The sequence below is a fragment of the Ambystoma mexicanum genome, chromosome 5q, assembly GCF_040938575.1.
Source record: "Ambystoma mexicanum isolate Mex_15411 chromosome 5q, UKY_AmexF1_1, whole genome shotgun sequence".
Lineage (NCBI taxonomy): Eukaryota > Metazoa > Chordata > Amphibia > Caudata > Ambystomatidae > Ambystoma > Ambystoma mexicanum.
Window position 1 is genome coordinate 518,183,066 of NC_090933.1, and position 17,765 is coordinate 518,200,830.

Consider the following 17,765-nt stretch of genomic DNA (forward strand, 5'->3'; position numbering starts at 1 on the left):
GCGTCATTCCATTCTATGATGGAGAAGGCATGCAAAGAATTTGGTTTGTCCCAGGAAGAACAGAAAAAGGACTGTTTTTTGTTCGACCACATGGGTAAGAGAAGGAGGTCTGTGTTCTCGATACCAATACTAGACCATGTGTGGAAGGGGGTTTGCAGACAATGCGTCACCCGTTTTCAGAGCCGGCAGTGAAAGGACGCCTGGAAAAAAAGTTTAAGGCTCCAGAGTCTACCCCCAAGTGTTTATCCTCCCAACCAACGCCAGACTCGGTGGTGTCGGCGGCAGCGGCGAGGAAGGCGAAGGCCCAGCACAAGTGCACGACTCCACCTGAAAACGAAGCGAGACGCCAAGATGCGTTTGGCAAAAAAGTGCTATCCATGGGAGCGACCACAGTAAAGGCCGCAAACTCTCTGGCAATTGTTGCCAGATACGATAGGGAGATGTGGCACAGGCTAGCTCGCTTGCTTGATCATCTTCCGGAAGAGGAGGATAGCTCAGTGGCAACGTGTTCGCCTTTGGAGCAAGACGACACGGAGCAGCACAGGTTCGATCCCGGGGTCTGCGCTTAGAAACCTCTGGGTATTAAGCGCGTTATAAATAACCTATCATATCATATCAAGAGCATAGGAAGGCAGCGATGTTACTTGTCCGAGAAGGTGAGGAAGCCTCAAATCATGCAATAAACATCGCGGTGGACCTCGCTGAGTCAGGCTTCAAGCAAGTCAATAATGGTGTCGTATTACGTCGACAGTCATGGCTTAAGTGTACCTACTTCAGGCCGGAAGTACAATACAAAGTTTTAGATATGCCCTTTGAGGGAGACCTTCTTTTCGGTGAGAAGGTGGACGAAGCCCTAAAGGGAATGAAAGAGGACTTGGACACGGCACGTTCATTGGGTGCCCTCCAGAGTGGCAGAAGCTACAAGTCTTTTCGTCCCTTTAGAGGGGCTTCAGGTAATTCAAGATTCTCTGCGTCTGGAGACAGATCCTTTGGCAGATCGGCTTACCCCTCCCAGGGATACAGACGTGCCTCCCAAACGGCAAACCGTCGCCGGAACTTCCAGACTTCCAGGAAAAGACCATCCTATCCGTCGTCGTCAAGAGACAAGCAAAATAAAGATCAGCAGTGACATACAACACACCGTTCTGGGGGGAAGAGTTTCAGCATATGTCGACGAATGGGAACGAATAACGACAGATCAATGGGTGCTGGATACTATAAGAAACGGACACTCTCTACAATTCAAACACACCCCTCCGCAAATTCCACCTGCGTTCACCGCTCATTCCCATCTGAAGATACTGCAACAAGAGTTAACATTCATGTTAGCAAAGGGCGTGATAGAATTAGTTCCAACATCACAGAGAGGTCAAGGAGTCTACTCAAGATATTTCGTCGTAAAAAAGCCGAACGGCAAATGGCGTCCCATTTTAGACTTACGCGATCTCAACAAGTCTTTAAAGAGCCTAAAATTCAAGATGCTCACTCTGCAGGAAGTGATCCGCGCCGTTCAAGAGGGGTATTTTCTAGCGTCCCTGGATTTACAGGACGCGTATTTCCATATTCCAATGTGTCGGAAACACAGGAAATTCCTAAGATTTGTAATAGGGCGGACTCACTACCAATTCATGGTTTTTCCTTTTGGGCTCAAGACCTCCCCCAGAACGTTCACGAAATGCCTGGCTCCAGTAGCGGCCTGGCTAAGGAAGCAAGGCCACCATGTATACCCAATCCTCGACGACTGGCTGGTAAGGGGATCCTCCCCAGCGTCGACCAACACAAGTTTACAAGCCACCATGCAGCTTCTACAACAGCTGGGATTCGCCATAAACTTCGAAAAATCTTCTCTGCGGCCATCGAGAACGCTGGTATTCCTGGGGGCACAGTTCGAGACCCAGTTAGGGCTAGTGAAACCTTCTCTCGACAGAACCTCAAGACTCAATCAACAAGCGTGCCGACTACGGCGAAACACCAAGATCTCAGTGAGAAAATACATTTCGGTCCTAGGGGCCATGGCATCCTGCATCCATCTGGTGGAAAACTGTCGCCTATTCATGAGGCCAGTCCAGGAATTCCTCGCGGACCGATGGACTTAGGCTCAAGGATCGTGGTCAGACAAGATAACCATCGACGACGACAAACTGCTTCGGACCCTTCAGTGGTGGCAGAGTTCCCACAATCTGAACAACGGTGTACCCCTACAGGAGCCGGAGTTTCAGCGAACCATAGTCACGGATGCGTCCCTAACCGGATGGGGAGCTCACATGGGTGCTCTCCAAACGCAAGGTCGCTGGTCTCCAACGGAGTCACTCCTACACATAAACGTGTTAGAGCTCAGAGCAGTACGATGGGCCTTGAAGGCATTCCTACCACACATCAAGGGTTCGCGAGTACGAATACTGACCGACAATACAACGGCCATGTTTTATCTGAGGAAACAAGGAGGGACGCGATCAAGAACTCTCTCCATAGAAGCCCAGAAAACATGGCATTGGGCATTAAAGCAAGAAATTTCCATCGTGGCTCATCACCTCCCAGGAGTGAGGAACTCCCAAGCAGACTCCCTCAGCAGAAGCATGGCCCAGATACACGAGTGGGAAATGGACACAGTTCACCTGATGAAAGTGTTCGAGAAATGGGGTCACCCCCCTCTGGACGCCTTCGCGACCAAAGACAACAAGAAATGCGAGCAATTCGCAAGCAGATGGCCTCAAGAGGGTTCCATGGGGGAGGCATTCTCCTTCCCATGGACAGACATGTTCCTCTATGCTTTTCCCCCGTTCCCCCTCATACGGAGGACAATACAGTGGATACGCAGATACAATTGCCGGGTAATTCTAGTGACACCATATTGGCCAAGGCAACCGTGGTTCTCCGACCTGCTTCACCTGTCGCTGGAACATCCCATAGCGTTTCCGAAAGTCCCGAACCTACTAGCCCGGGACAAAGGCACGGTGTGGCATCACGACCCGGACAGTCTCAACTTTTCGGTGCTTTAGACGTTTCGGAGGATTGTCAAAACATTCTGCAGGCACCTAGAGCCCCTTCTACAAACAAATCCTACTCCTATAAGTGGCAGAGGTTCTGTGAATGGTGTAGAGGACAACAGGACAACAGGGCCTACAACCGTTGTTGGTGACGCCGGAACAAGTTCTACCTTAAATGCTCCTCTTGGCGGAGAGGGGATTATCCTTCACATCGATAAAGGTGCACCTGGCGGCCATCTCGAGGTTCACAAGGAAGAGGCAGTCGTCTCCTCTATTTAGCGACAGACTTGTAAAACACTTCATGAGGGGTTTATTTCGAGCTTTTCCCCCGGAAAAACGTTTCCCCCCGACTTGGAGTCTCAACACAGTGTTGGCAGGCTTAATGAAACCGCCTTTTGAGCCTATGGCCACGTCCGACATAGAATTCATTTCGTGGAAGTTGGCATTCTTGATTGCTATCACATCAGCTAGAAGAATCTCGGAACTGCAAGCGCTGGTCGTAGACCCGCCATACCTAAGATTCTTTAAGGACAAAGTAGTCCTGGCAACTAATCCTATGTTCGTCCCAAAAGTTCCGACAGTGTATCACAAACACTCGTCCATTGTTCTCCCTACTTTCTTTGCCACACCATCATCGGAAGCAGAAAAAGCTCTTCATACCCTGGACGTTAAGAGGGCTCTGAAATTTTACCTACATCGTACACAGGAACTCAGGTCTACTCGACAACTGTTCGTCGCATATGGTCCGTCGACGAGAGGAAAAGCAATCTCTAAACAAGGATTGGCTCGATGGGTCTCATCGACTATTGCGTTTTGTCACTCTAAGGCCGGAAGGCCTCTGCAAGGACATCCTAGAGCCCATTCTACAAGATCGATGTCCTCCTCAACGGCTTTATGGGCAGGAATTCCGTTGACGGACATATGCCAAGCTGCGGCATGGTCAGTGCCCCACAAGTTTACCCGCCACTACTGCCTTGCCAGGCAGCATGCGGACGAGGTGCAGATGGGAAGAGCTGTCCTGCGCCAACTGTTTCAGTAAGGTAAGCTCCACGCTGTGGAGAATCTGTTGTCTACCTTTTTAATGACAGTATATTTTATGTGGGTAAGGTTATATGAGTTAACTTATTCCTACTGTACATATGCATTGTGTAGTATGGTGAGGGTATATTACATTACATTCTCACCGCCGTCTCAAGTGTTACTGCTATACAATCTATTCTAAGCATGTGAATCCATGAAAGATCCAATGCTGGAGAAGGGAATAGTTTCTTACCTGTAACTCCATTTCTCCAGCATTGGTATCTTTCATGGATTCACATGCGCCCGCCAACCTCCCCGGAATGTAATGTATTTGATTGATAAGTTTAACCCTTCCTACTTTGGAGGGGCCGAAATCTGAAGGGGAGCAGAGGGGGCGGGCCTCTTATACTGGGACGGCCTACGGAGCATGCGTAGGCGGGTCCTAAAAGGACGTAGATAGGACACAAAAGTGTCGGAAGTTTTCCTATTGGAAAAGGCTATATATGTGTACCGAGGGGTCCCAGTCTGACGACGGGGAATATTCTAAGCATGTGAATCCATGAAAGATACCAATGCTGGAGAAATGGAGTTACAGGTAAGAAACTATTCCCTTACCAGCACTTGGTCCTGTGAAATTATCACCAGTGGCTGAGGCAGGGTTAATCCCCATTGTCTGAGAGTCCAGTGGATTCTATGGGGCACTTTTGGCGGAATTTGGCGACAGGCCCCCCGCCACTCCCCCAATCTGGCGTGGTGGAAGAAGGCGCGGCAGGCGCTCTATTCATATTAAATGTGCCCTCTCTCGGGAGCAGAGCGCATTTAATAACAATGGGGCGCTGCGGCTCCTGCATGACCAAGGGCGTGTGCCAAATGTTTGTTTTGCTGCCTGAGGTGCTGCAGCCTCTAAGGCCGGCCTTGTTGGTGAGTGACGTCACAGAGATAAACAGGCACACGCGGAGGCTTCATCCCGGGGTGAAACTGGCTATTATGTAGCCTGCGTCCTTCACGTGCCCCTAACGCTCACAAACGCGACCAGAGCCCACTTCCGGCACAGCCTTTCGCCAATGGGCCCTCTACAACATGGTCACCCGAGCAGCGACAATGAGATCCGGAGTTTAGGCCGCATAGCCCTGGCACAGGTGTGTAACACACGACAGTGTGCACCGCAGCACCTCATCCCTCTCACTCACTTTATTTCTGCACGCCCTTTCTCGTATTCTCTCTTGCCTTTCTCCTCTTCCCTTACAGCGCTCTGAAGTGGCTTTAAGCACTATGCCTACATGAACACCTATTAGTGATGCTAGCCTGGAGATGATTAGTCTGGCCCTCAACCCAGAGTCACTGGCGCGTGCTGAGGCTTCTCCTCATGGCTAAGGCTATCTCAGCATTCTTCCTTGAACAATGTTATCGATAATGAATGTTAAATAGGAAGATAAAATAGGGGAAATAACGTTTCCTTTGCATGTGGCAAACTGTATTCCAATGTCGGTGTAATGTACCTAATACACATATTAATACACATATGAATAAGTGGGAATGGCATATGCCCACGGTCAATTATGGGCATATGGTTTAAGAGTCTTTTTACGATGGTTGTTTAACTTAAAACGACCTAGAAAACAGTGCAGCGCTGCTCAAATACAGCACCGAGGGCACAGTGAAAAAGAGTGTGGGTAGGGGTTGTTAGCGACCGCAGCAACTTCGGCAGCAACCTGGCTGGCATCACTTACTGGTTACACACGTTTGTTTCGTTGTAAGTTGTTGCCTTTGTGTGTACACACACACATTTACCTTAGGCTGGTTCACAGAAGCGTTTTATAAAGGCGCAATCCCATAGGAAAACGCACAGTGAAGCACGTGAAGCACGAAAACAGCAAACAGAGTGACGGTTAAAAAGGGCCCAGTGACACTTGGTCACATTGCATTGCCCCATTCCTCGCTCTCTAGCCATCCACTGAGAAGGGGTGTGCGCGTGGAGCAGAAAAGAAATACAGCCCGAGGTCGAAGTGTAAATGTGTCAATTGTTCTCAGCACTTAGAAAGAAGCGACTCTTCTTATCAGAAGACTCCACAGGCACCCCATCGATCACCCAGCCTTGCTACTTACACCCGACTGCAACAGATAACCACAGTCTGCATTGCCTAATTGTGGTATCTGTTTCCTGGTCGCCACTAGCAACTGTGTCTTCTTCGGTTGCTCAGCAACCAGGAAGTGGGTTTGTGGAAAGAATGGGAGGATGTCATGGCAGTTGGGAGTTCATAAAATACTCAGCTGTTGATTGAAAGGACCTGCAGCAAATCATCACTGCGGGTGGTTCCAGTTATCTCCTTGCGTGGACTGAGGCTTCCTCATGATAAGAAGCAAACCACCACAATGTCACTTGGGAGAGTGCACTCTGAATATGCCTGCACACGGCTCCATTACCCAACTTGCCTTTGCATATCTGTACACATGCAATAGCGTCCCGTACCATGAGGCGTACCTCTGCCAGACCATGCTTTCAAGATCCACCCGCATGTTGCAACCCCTGTCCATGGTTGCACCTGAAGAATGTCAATTCACGTTTACTGTAACTAGCGCCTAGATGCCGAGGGTTTTGTGCGCTGCTATAAATGTAAAATAAGTAAGTAAACAAGGAGTTGCTTATGTGGTTAAGAGTTCATTATATAGCAACTGCTACCATTGGGGCATGACTGAAGACTGATTTGCGTATGGTTGGCCCCCTTCTGATTTCTTGCAGGTAGTCCAAAAACAGAATGGAAGTTGCCCAGAGGAGTGGCCAGTGTTTATGATGAATTGACATCCTTCCATCCCCCATTTGTGGGATGTCCATATCTTCGCGTTTTCAAATAGCACAGCTTCTCATTTATTTGACTCACTTAAGCTGGGTCCTCCTTTAAGCCTCGTTCGTGGTTAGGTGCCGGATCCCACGTTTGCTTTGGGGAGACTCTTCTGTTCCTATGAGCCCAGCAGTGGAGACAAAACTGTTCCATTCTTAGTGGGCTGACTGGTTTAGATCAAAGCCATGTTTCTGTTCAAAATCCATCAAAAAGTGGCAACAGTTATTTATGCCACTCTGGCTCCGGCTGCTGCTTGTGGTATTTCTAGCACACCTCCTGTTTTTGAACTCACCACTGTCACAGACAGCGCTTTATGCCTGTTTCACACAGTGTACACTTCACAAATGTGCTCGATTTAATTGTCCCTGAATATTACACATGTACGATTTCGAATTCTATGAGCCTCATTACACGGTATGCGGTAACCATGGCGCTGTTAGCTCCATGGTTGCCGCCGGTATTTTACTGTGTCCGCCTTGGTGGATGGCGGAATTACCGTCCTACTCCAAGGTGAGCGGGGGCGGTAATTCCCCATTCACCAAGGCACTTCCCCATTCCCATTTTTGCCCCCATAGGGCTCAATGGGAATGTGGAAGGAGGTAATTACGGTACCGCAAATTGCGTTACCGTAATTAACACCAAGGACCCTTTGCGGGCCCGTTCCTTAACGGCTGCTAAAACCAGCCGTTGAGTCGGGTCCGGTAAAGGGACCTCGTAGTAAGGCGGTAAGGGTTTACCGGTACCGGTGCCCTTACCAGTACCGGTAAACCCTTACCGCATTCCGTGTAATGAGGCCCAATGTATGTGTAATAAGATTCGATGTTCTTGTTTTGTAATTTCGTTTCAATTTTTGTAAAGGTTTATATAAACCAATAAACAAACAAAAAAAAATATTACACATGCACATTAAATGTGCCTTACCCCGATGAAGGAACTGCCCGGACTATGTTTTGGGTTCACAGGAATGGATAGTCAGCCGCACAGTTGCTTGGTTTTCATTCTGCAGTTTGCACAAACCTCTGTCCATTGAATAGTCTTGCAATGTCCGTTGTATTGGGGAGATGGGCTCTGGAGCATTTGGAGCATCGAGTCTTGTATGAATGTAAACTCTCTGGTAACCAGGCGGTGCTTGGTCCTCTGGTCTTACCATCTTCAGCCTTCCCAGCTGCATAAACAGTACTGGTATGCCCAGTACCTCTCCCTTTAGAGTCATGAGAAATCCTGTCTGCAGGATAGTGCACTGTTCACTGGTTGCACGTCATTTGCATAGCAGTGTTTTGTATTTTCATCTGCCGCGAATCAGCTGTTTCTGGGCCCAGGTACTGGTCCCCACTTATATTGTTAGTGACAAACCGCACACTTTGCCTGCTATATTTTGGGTACCTTAAGGCAGAAAACTGCCTGCGGTAAGTCACGGTTTCAGACTTCATCTACCTATCCCTCTGGTCTTATGCATTCTACTTTTGTCTCATGTCAACAAGAACTCTGCATCAAGCTCCACAAAACTCTGGATGCGTGTGCAGTAGCCCTAGTTGTCTCAGACGAGTAGAACCTGACTTCTACTCGCTGTTTTTGTCTGTGTACAAGAGCAATTTATTCCTACCCAGTGATTTGTTTCAACATTTCCACGCCGGAGCATGTCCCTTTGGCCCATCAGAAGTGAGACCACCTTTGTGTCATTGACCTCATGCTCAAGTGCTTTCACATCCCTCTGAGTTCTGTTTCAGAGAAGAGGACCTTCAAGAACAAAGGGTTGCCATTTTGTCTGAACTCTGCCTCTTGAGTCTTTACCAAGGTTAGGATATCAGTGGTCAATAGCACCAGGCACCCAAGTCTCCACATCTGCCTGTAAGGACCCACCTCTGCTCAGACGGCCTTGGGTTCACTGTGTCTAGTTCTGCAGCTGCTCTTTAACCCAGGAATACCATTAATCCGACCGCAGCATTTCCCTTCTGTCAGAGCTGCTCAAGGCACAGAGTTGTTCTTCTCCATGCAGCAAGTTCAAAACTACAGTTCTAGCATTAAAAGCCCAAGCCCGGGGTCTGGTAGGAGCCTTTTCTGTACAGATACCCCCTTTGCACTCCTTGAGAAATGCAATGCTCAGATGCAGCTAGCCTGTTATTTGAGGCGCAGGTTCAATCCCCAACCTATATGAACACTATGTTAGCAGGGGACCGTGAGGATCATCTGTGGTGAGCCCAGAATTTTATTCTGTGAGCAGAGGCCCACTTGAGCCGGCCTCGCACCTCGGCATAACCACAGACTCCCCAGAGTAGAGGTTGGGTACCATGGTAGATCCTCCGAGAGGCCACTGGCTGCTGTCTGCACATAAGTATCTGCCCATTATTCTCTCCCTGCATGCTTTCCTTCAGGAGCGCATTCTCACCCAGACAGAGAAGACCATGGCAGTGTTATACACCGGCAAGCAAAGGGCTATCTATTCACCTCTCCTTTGATCCTTGGCAGTGCCCATTTGGTTAAAGGTTTTGTGCCATCCTGTGGCAAGAGTGTTTAAGTTAACTACCTCAGTAGATTAGCTATGCTCATCACAAGTTGGAGCTCAAAATGGGGGGCCCTATACTGTTTAGCAGTGGGACCATACAAGTGTGTCTCCAGCATGAACTTTAAGTGCAGTCAGTTTGCTTCCTGAACCTCTCACCATCAGAGGAGAAGTTTTCTCGAGACTGAGTGAATTGTTTTCTTTACACTTTACTGGTCCCTCTTCTATTATAATTTCTCCAGACTTACCTACAATAGCCAAGCCTGTCTGGCTGGCTCCCGGGGAACCTGCCCACATCTGTATTCAGGGCTTTCCAAAGTGAACCTGGATATCTTCTAAGCTCCTATGGAGTCCTCAGAGGTGCATCAGATGGATTAAGCCAGCAGCCTGAGTACATTAAAACCCTGCTTCAAATTGTTCTTTCTGTCAAATTTTGTTCTTAATGTCATCTGGAGAGTCTGTTTTCCAGGTAGAATCCTGGAATCTCATTAGCCACCTTATTACCATCTAAAGGTCCCGAAACTGCCCCCCCCGCTTACCTTTCCCCGACCATAACCATTCATGGATTTGTCCTCTCTAGGTAACACCCTCCCACCGTGACTGTGGCTGACAATGTCCTCTGCTCAGGCCCCACCTCACACTGCACAGGGTACATAATGCAGTTGTCCGCCTCCTTGTTGGGCTACCGGATCAACGCCCTGTCTCCTCACGCTGCAGAACACCCGACTGGCTTCCATTGCAGAACAAAACACAGTTCCAAGCTCCATGCCTGAACTTCAGTGGAATTGAGGGCATAGGACCCAAGTACCTGCAGGATAACATCGAAATGCTACTACCCAAGCTACCCACTCCTTTCAACTCATGCTAATCTGCCTATCCTCCGAGGAGCTAAATGCAATGGGAAAAGGACAGCCAGTTTCCTTCATCACACCTGTCTGTGGAACAGTCCACCTTCCTCACACCATCCAGCTATACCCATTCATAAATAACTCATGACCCCTTTCATTCCCTTCTCCTCCCCCACCCATGCTCTCTTAACCACTCTACCTCCCTCTGCTATTTTGTCCCTCCCCTCTTACTGTCAGAGAACACGGTTGCACTTCCCCTTGCATCCTGTGCTGTGCTACGTCACTGTTGCATCACTGATAAGGCATCTATGCACAACTCCTCCATTGCTTATTTTATTTGGCATCATATTCCCCTGTTGCAATCTCAGCACCATGCCGCCGCTCCACCTGCTCGTTTGCCATCCTTAGCCTATGACATTGTCCGCCTGCTGCCACATCACAATGAAGTGATGTCAAGATATAGCAAGGACTTCATTTCTAGCTTGACTCCACAGTGGCCCGCAGGTCCTCAGACAAGCGTTGCCTATAGTGGTCGTAGTCCTGATATGGAAGCTTCCAGGGCTTCCATTGCTCGCTGGATGGTCCCTGGCACCCAAGAATGCTCTTCAGGACTACCTAGCATGCTCTGTCGGCAGAGGGTGTTAATGGTAATGCTGCTAGGGCCCAGGTAGCTGTGGGCTAAGCGCTGTGCCCATTTGAATGTCATCTTTAGGGAAGCTATCTGAGGCTACTCCTCATCTTATAAACCATATTCCATAGAGGAACCTTCCATTTACAATGCTCAAGTTTGGTGAAGCCATTCTGAAAACAATCTATCGTTCAAGATATTCTATGAATAGTCTACCGTCTCGCCCCTGAGAATGATCATACATTAAAATCCTAAACAGCGAAAGAGGCACTGCATATACCAATAAGTATAGATTAGTGATCATAGTGTTTCTTGTACCACTAGTCCTTAATCTCTCTTTCTCCATTAGCCCTCTCCATATTCCTTCCCTCTGGATGGAGAGAAATGGACAGGCGTGGCGATTGTTGGCGTGCACAGGCGGTATTGAGTAGTGGGACTTAGGTTGATACTGTGGCTGCAGATGTATGCTGGCCTACCCTTGCTAGAGATGTGCACTATCCCTGTAGCCAGGACTGTGGAGGAAGAGGGGCTAAGCGCTGCTGCAAGTAACTTGCACTATTTTGCAGCACCATCGTCTTTTGTAGATCCATAGTCTACTCTGTCCTGCCCCAAAGATAGCTGCTGCAAAAATCTAGGGGATGGGAAGCATGGAGCATGGAAAAACAAAGGGGCGACATTTTGCGACACTCTGCCTTGGAACACTTTGCAATGGAGTGGGTGTAAAGAAGCATTGATGCTGCACAGGCGAGTCAACAAGTGGGCAGATGGTGTTCATCCAATTACTATGTGTTCCCACGTGGGTGGACGTAATCCTAAAGCCTTGTGGTTGTGGAATCGGAGCCGTGGATTGCCATATTAGCAACGGTTCATTCTTGCTCGGTAGAACCAGCCAATTCCTGTGTTATCTTGTCGATAGTTGTCACACATTGCTTTTAGACCTATGCTTCATTTGGGAACGTCACTTCCAAAAAGCTTGTGAAATTGTGCACATCATTTTGCCAATTACAAAAAATTGGCAAGATTAGGTGAAATTAAAACAAAACTTACATTGCAATTGCATGGACCAAATACCTTCAACAAATGAAGTGCTATGCTTGCGTGACTTTTGCTGAAAGAAAGCTTGCGAGCTAATTTTTGATGGTGATTTTTCCCCAAAAAACGAAGTGAAAATGTTTTAATTGGGTCTTCTGCATATTTTGCTCTCAACACCTCAACACCTTAGCAATTAACTTTTACTTGCAAAACATATACTAATAAACGTTCACTGATGGCATTTCTTGTGTTTTCCAACTGTTTTTCAGGGGTATGGGTAATCCAGAAAATGCACTTTTTGCAGAATATTTTTTCAACAATTTCAGACGAGATATATACATGATTAAGTTTGACCAATTCTGCCAGCAGTATTTCAATGTCGCACTCCCAGTTTGTTTGTGTTTATCATATATGGTCTCTTAGTCTCAGCAGATCATGCATTAATCACTACCAATGCTTCCATTTCCACAGGAGCTGCCTACTGCCAGTTCATGGACATGCTGTTCCCTGGATGTATCAGTCTAAAGAAGGTCAAATTCCAAGCAAAACTGGAGCACGAATACATTCACAATTTTAAACTTCTGCAAGCCTCATTTAAGAGGATGAACGTCGACAAGGTAAGTCAATGCTAAAGGGGAGTTTCTGGCACGCCTGATGTCATCTGCCTCCCCTTAATATCTTGTTTAAAAAATATGTTGCTTATATTTTATATTAAAATGTTATCTTTAAAAACAATTGCACACATTTAGAAAATACACCTTTTTGTTATCCCCATCTGCAACTTATCTGAACTTGTATGCTCTTTAGAAAACTGTTTATCATAATATTTTCCTCCATGAACACTGTGTTACTTATTTCCTGTTTGTTCCCTTCTCCAAGTATTTGACCATATTTATAAACCACAATTCTTTATCTGGTCTCATTGATATCTGGCTTCTCCCTCCCCAGGGCCCCACGGCAGGCTCTTCTGCCACTCTTTTTTTCTATCAACAGAATATTTCACAAGTCCAGAGTTAGACCTACTTGTCTCCTTGCTCTTTCCGTCATCGCTCCGTGAAGTGAGTCCAGCGCTGGCTGCGGCAAAGACTCATTGCTCATATCGTAATATCCCAGGACTATCTGGTAACCAAGGTTGTAAATTCAACTTGTGTTATTTAGTAATTCAAAGGCCCATCTCTCTGCTTGTACCTCCTGGACATGTCCACCCAGCAGGCTTCCGTCAATCTCCTGTAGTTCTGTGTAAGAGATTTCCGATTGGCCCTCTGGCACCAGGTAAACTTAGGCTACCCTTGTCTTTATTTAGATAAAGTTGGGCATTTATAAACCGAACCCCCATGCGCTTACACGCAACAACCAATATATATCCGATCACAATAGAAAGAAGCAGGTCTGCAGCGGGTGCCAGAGAATTGTTGAGTCCCAGTGCCCTACTAGACTCAGAAATGAACCAAGTTAAATAAACCCTGTCACACTGTGCTGACTTGTACCAATTTTAATTAACACAACATAAATATTGCATGTACTATACCCATCAGTGTTCTAAAACGCACGGTCAACACGTGTTTCGACCCACCGGGTATTTATCTAGGCTTTATGCTTATTCAAACAGAGAAAGCATAAATACATAAAGCGAGCAATGTCACATTACACTCTATTAGTACATGTGTAATTGGTAAAGAGCAATGCAAAATGCAATTACACAATGACATGTCTAAAAAATAAACCACATTGACTTCAAGATGGCCGCCGGCAGGAGAAGTCGCGTTTGAGCCGCGCTCCAGCCGGGCCGCCAACATAAAGCACCATAATCGCGGAAATCCGAGCGATTTGAATCAGGTCCCCTCCCGCCTCACATATGCGGGGGTGGGCGCACCAGCAACCGGAATCTCGTCCAGAATACCCCCTCCCCCCAGGGGTGAGAACCATAGAAGAGGCACGCCTGACCATCCCCCACCGAGAGAGACCAAGCCGTTCCAGCGGGGGAGCTCGGGAGGGTGAGAGGAAACGGGGCGGAGCGAAGGAAGACGCAGCAGCTGAGGGGCTTCCTGCGCCCCCCTGACACACACCCGCACAGGGGCCCGTGTGGGTGCAATCTGCTTCCAGGAGACCCGACGCGGCGAGGGCAGTGCGGCCCCTCCCCCCCTCCGGTGAGGCGGGCGGGACTCCCCGCACGGTCTCCAACTAACTGCCGCTCCACCTTACGGCACCAACGGGCGGGCCCGCACACAGCGGGAGATACAAGACGCACCCCCGAACCAGAGGCGCACGGCCTGAGGAGGAGACGAGACCAAGAGAACGAGGTGAGAGCGCCCGCTTGGCACCCCACAGCAGCGTACCTCTGGAGGCGACTTCATAAGCAACGCACAGCTCCTCGCACGAGTCGTGGAGCAACTCCCCCCCCACCACCACCATCATCCATTTCTCAGCACAGAGTGGGAAGGCAGGGGGGGGGCTGAGGCCTCGGGGGTGGAGGAATAAGACCACAGTCTGTAAACCAATATACCCAAAGAAGGCAAGTGAAGCGCCACAATCTTCCCCACACAGAGGAGGACCCACACAGCATGGCCAGCGGCCCACTGGAGGAAGGAGGGAAGACCCTCCGGAATCCACGGAGACCGTCTTTAGCTCCCTCGCCTCAACCTTCCGGGAGGTACGCAGAAGCACAACAGGACCCGACAAATAGGACAGATGTCGAGGGCAAAGGGGAAGGGGGGTGCTTCCCAACCAGCGCAGCAACCTCCCTGTCAGGACACTAATCTGCTTAAAATGTGGTCAGCAGAGGGGCCGCCAACCGCTAAAGACAGGGTAGGAGAAGAGCACACAAAGCACAACACCCCCCAATCCCAGACCTCCTCTCCACTAACTAAATATGACATGAGGGAGGGGTTTGTGGAGCTACAAGACAAGTTTATGTCCATGGTACAGGAACAGTTTAACTCAATGAGGAATGAAATGAAGCAGGCCGTCCAAGAACTGCGAATAGATGTGGCAAAACTGGAGGAAAGGACAGATACCCAGGAAAGAATTGTGCAAAATGTGGAAGAGGAAGTGACTCAGAACAGCGAAACACAGGAGCAGTTGGTACGGCTAACCCATAACCTTGAAATCCAGTGTGAAGATTTGGAAAACCGCTCCCGTAGATCTAATATCCGCATTAAATATATGCCGGAATCGGTGTCAGATAAAGACCTAAAGTGTGCGGTGCAGGAAGTCTTCAGAGACATATTAGAGGAACAAGATGCGGAGAGCATTGGGATAGATAGAGTCCACAGGGTGGGTCTGAAAAGAACAGGGGCACCAGGGGAAAGACCGAGGGATGTACTGGCGGCCCTCTCATCATATCCTCAAAAGGAGCAGATTCTAAGGAAGGTGAGACAATTAGACCACATAAGGATGAATGGAGTGGAAATCCAATTATATCAGGATTTGGCCTCGGCGACATTATTAAAAAGAAGGCAGATGGCACCCCTGGTAAGAGAATTGGTGGCGAAAGAAATAAGATACAAATGGACGTTTCCTTTTGGGCTACTATTTGTGTGGGAAGGCAAACAGAGGAGAGTGACCACCAGCAAGGAAGGTCTGCATATAATGGGCCAGCAAGCGGAGGAGGAGGACACAGATGGGGCCAGGACAAGGGGAGATGCACACAAGAGACTGAGAGGGTGCGAGGATGTGCGGCGAAGAAAGAAGCATAATGGCAGGGGGAAGGCGGGGCACCTACTGGGGAAATAGGAGTTAAAATTCTCGCCATAAAGATAGCTCGATATCAGAATGGAGTAGGAAGGAGTAGGAAAATCACAGGACTATCGGAATATCAGAATGCTGGCGGCCGGGCGGGGGACCCGGCGGGGATTTAGCCAAGGAAGAAGGAAGATGCAGGGTTTAGGACCCCCCGCAAATGTACCCCGAGTCCAGAGAGGGCAAGGAGCGGTAGGCGCAACGCCCTAGCAACCTTAGGTGCCTGGGCCCTCCTAGGGATCAAAGTTGTGTTACTGTTAACGGTTGGGGGAAGTTGGGTAATGTTGGGGGAAATTGGGAGGGGGACCTCTGGAAGAGGGAAGGGAACACAGAAAGTGGGAAAAGTTAGGCTAAGTCAGTAGACAAGAGCGATGGGAAAACTCAGAATATTCTCTTTAAATGTTAGGGGGCTGAACTCGCCGGTGAAGAGGAAGAAGTTTGAAGCTTTGGTAAAAAGGGAACAGGCGAGCATTCTGCTCCTCCAGGAGACACATATCAAGGCCCCGGATAGGCAGAAGGTTCGCCTGAGGGGATACTCGATCTGGACAGAGGCGAATGCGGGCAATAAAAGAGCAGGTGTGTTGATTGCAGTTAAAGGGGGTTTGGAGGCGACCCTCGTAGACACGCTGGCTGATAGGGAAGGGAGATATGCATTTGCAAACTGTCCGATAGAGGGTTTCCGGCTCACCCTTGCGGTAATATACGCAACAAACTCAGGGCAAGACGGATTTCTCCGAGACACGCTAGGGAAACTAGAGGGATTTGCGAAGGGAGAGATAATACTGGGGGGAGACCTTAACCTGGCCTGGCAACCAAAGCTGGACAGAAGTGCTGGGGGGGGGACACATGGCCAGGGACCCCCTTCGAAACAACTTAAACTAAAGATGGAGCAGATGGCCCTGCAGGATGTCTGGAGGGAAAAGAGGGGGCAAGCAAATGGATCCACGTATTACTCGCACGTCCATAACTCGATGTCGAGAATAGACTACTTTTGGGTGTCGGTGGGACTGTTGGGGATGATCCAGGGAATAGATATGGGGGCTATAGCACTGTCAGATCATGCTCCGCTCTGGCTGGACATTCAGACGCCAGGTAAGGGAAGAGGTCTCTGGAAATGGAAATTACCGTCAGACATTTTAAAGGATCAGATGATGGGGGAGGCAGTAGGGGACAAAATTACAGAATACTTCGAACAAAATGACAATGGAGATGTTCCCCTAGAGACAGTTTGGGAAGCCTTCAAGGCAGTAACTCGGGGTCACATTATAGCACTAAAGGCAGCTAAAGATAAGCAGCACTACGAATGGTAAAGGACACTAGAAAAGAAAATTACAGATACACAAGGGGAGATAGTAGCTCATCCCACCAGAACTCTCAAGAAGGCATTGAAACATGTGCAAGGGCAGCTCGATATGCTGCGCAATAAGAAGGCAGAGAGGTCTCTACTCTACCTAAAGCAACGTTATTACATCATGGCCAACAAGGCAGACAAATTCCTAGCAAGACAACTCAGAGAAAACCAGAAATCAAGGACGTTCTCCAGCATGGGATTCTATCAAGATCTGTATGCGACAGAACACCCGGATGAGGACCAGCAAGATAGGTTCCTACATTCCCTAAACCTCCCAACTATCTCGGAGGAGGACAAACAGTTACTGGACATCACGGAACAAGAAGTCCGTAGGGCAATAGCGGACCTCCCGTCTGCAAAGGCACCAGGTCCTGATGGTTTTACGGCCCCCTTTTACAAAAAGTATTCGGACATACTCGCACCAATTTTGACAAGGCTACTAAACACATTCAAGGACAATGGAAATGTAACCCCATCAATGAACGAGGCGAAAGTCTTGGTTTTCCATAAGGCAGGTAAAGACCCCACTCTCCTGAGCTCGTATCGCCCTATAGCCCTGATTAATTTGGACGCAAAAACATATACCAGGATACTGGCGGCCAGACTATCCCCCCTCCTCCCGACCCTAATAGATACAGATCAATCAGGCTTTATCCCCGGTAGGCAAACGCACGATAACCTAAGAAGAATTGTCCATCTGGTAGAAAAAATAGGTATCACTCACACACCAGCGGCTTTGCTCTCTCTTGACGCCGAGAAGGCCTTCGGGTAGAATGGTCCATATTGTTTAAGACACTAAAGCATATGGGGTTCGGAGATCA

The 17,765-nt window shown here is 48.6% G+C and overlaps 1 protein-coding gene across 3 annotated transcripts in view; it reads left to right on the plus strand.

Moving 5' to 3' along the window:
- The window catches only part of MAPRE2 (microtubule associated protein RP/EB family member 2), a 984,616-nt gene that overhangs the window by 755,276 nt on the left and 211,575 nt on the right, over positions 1–17,765 (plus strand). For all 3 annotated transcript variants that reach the window (XM_069621019.1, XM_069621020.1, XM_069621018.1), the window contains one exon: positions 12,327–12,472. In XM_069621019.1, the coding sequence (XP_069477120.1) occupies positions 12,327–12,472 (146 nt within the window). The remainder of the gene's footprint in view (positions 1–12,326; positions 12,473–17,765) is intronic.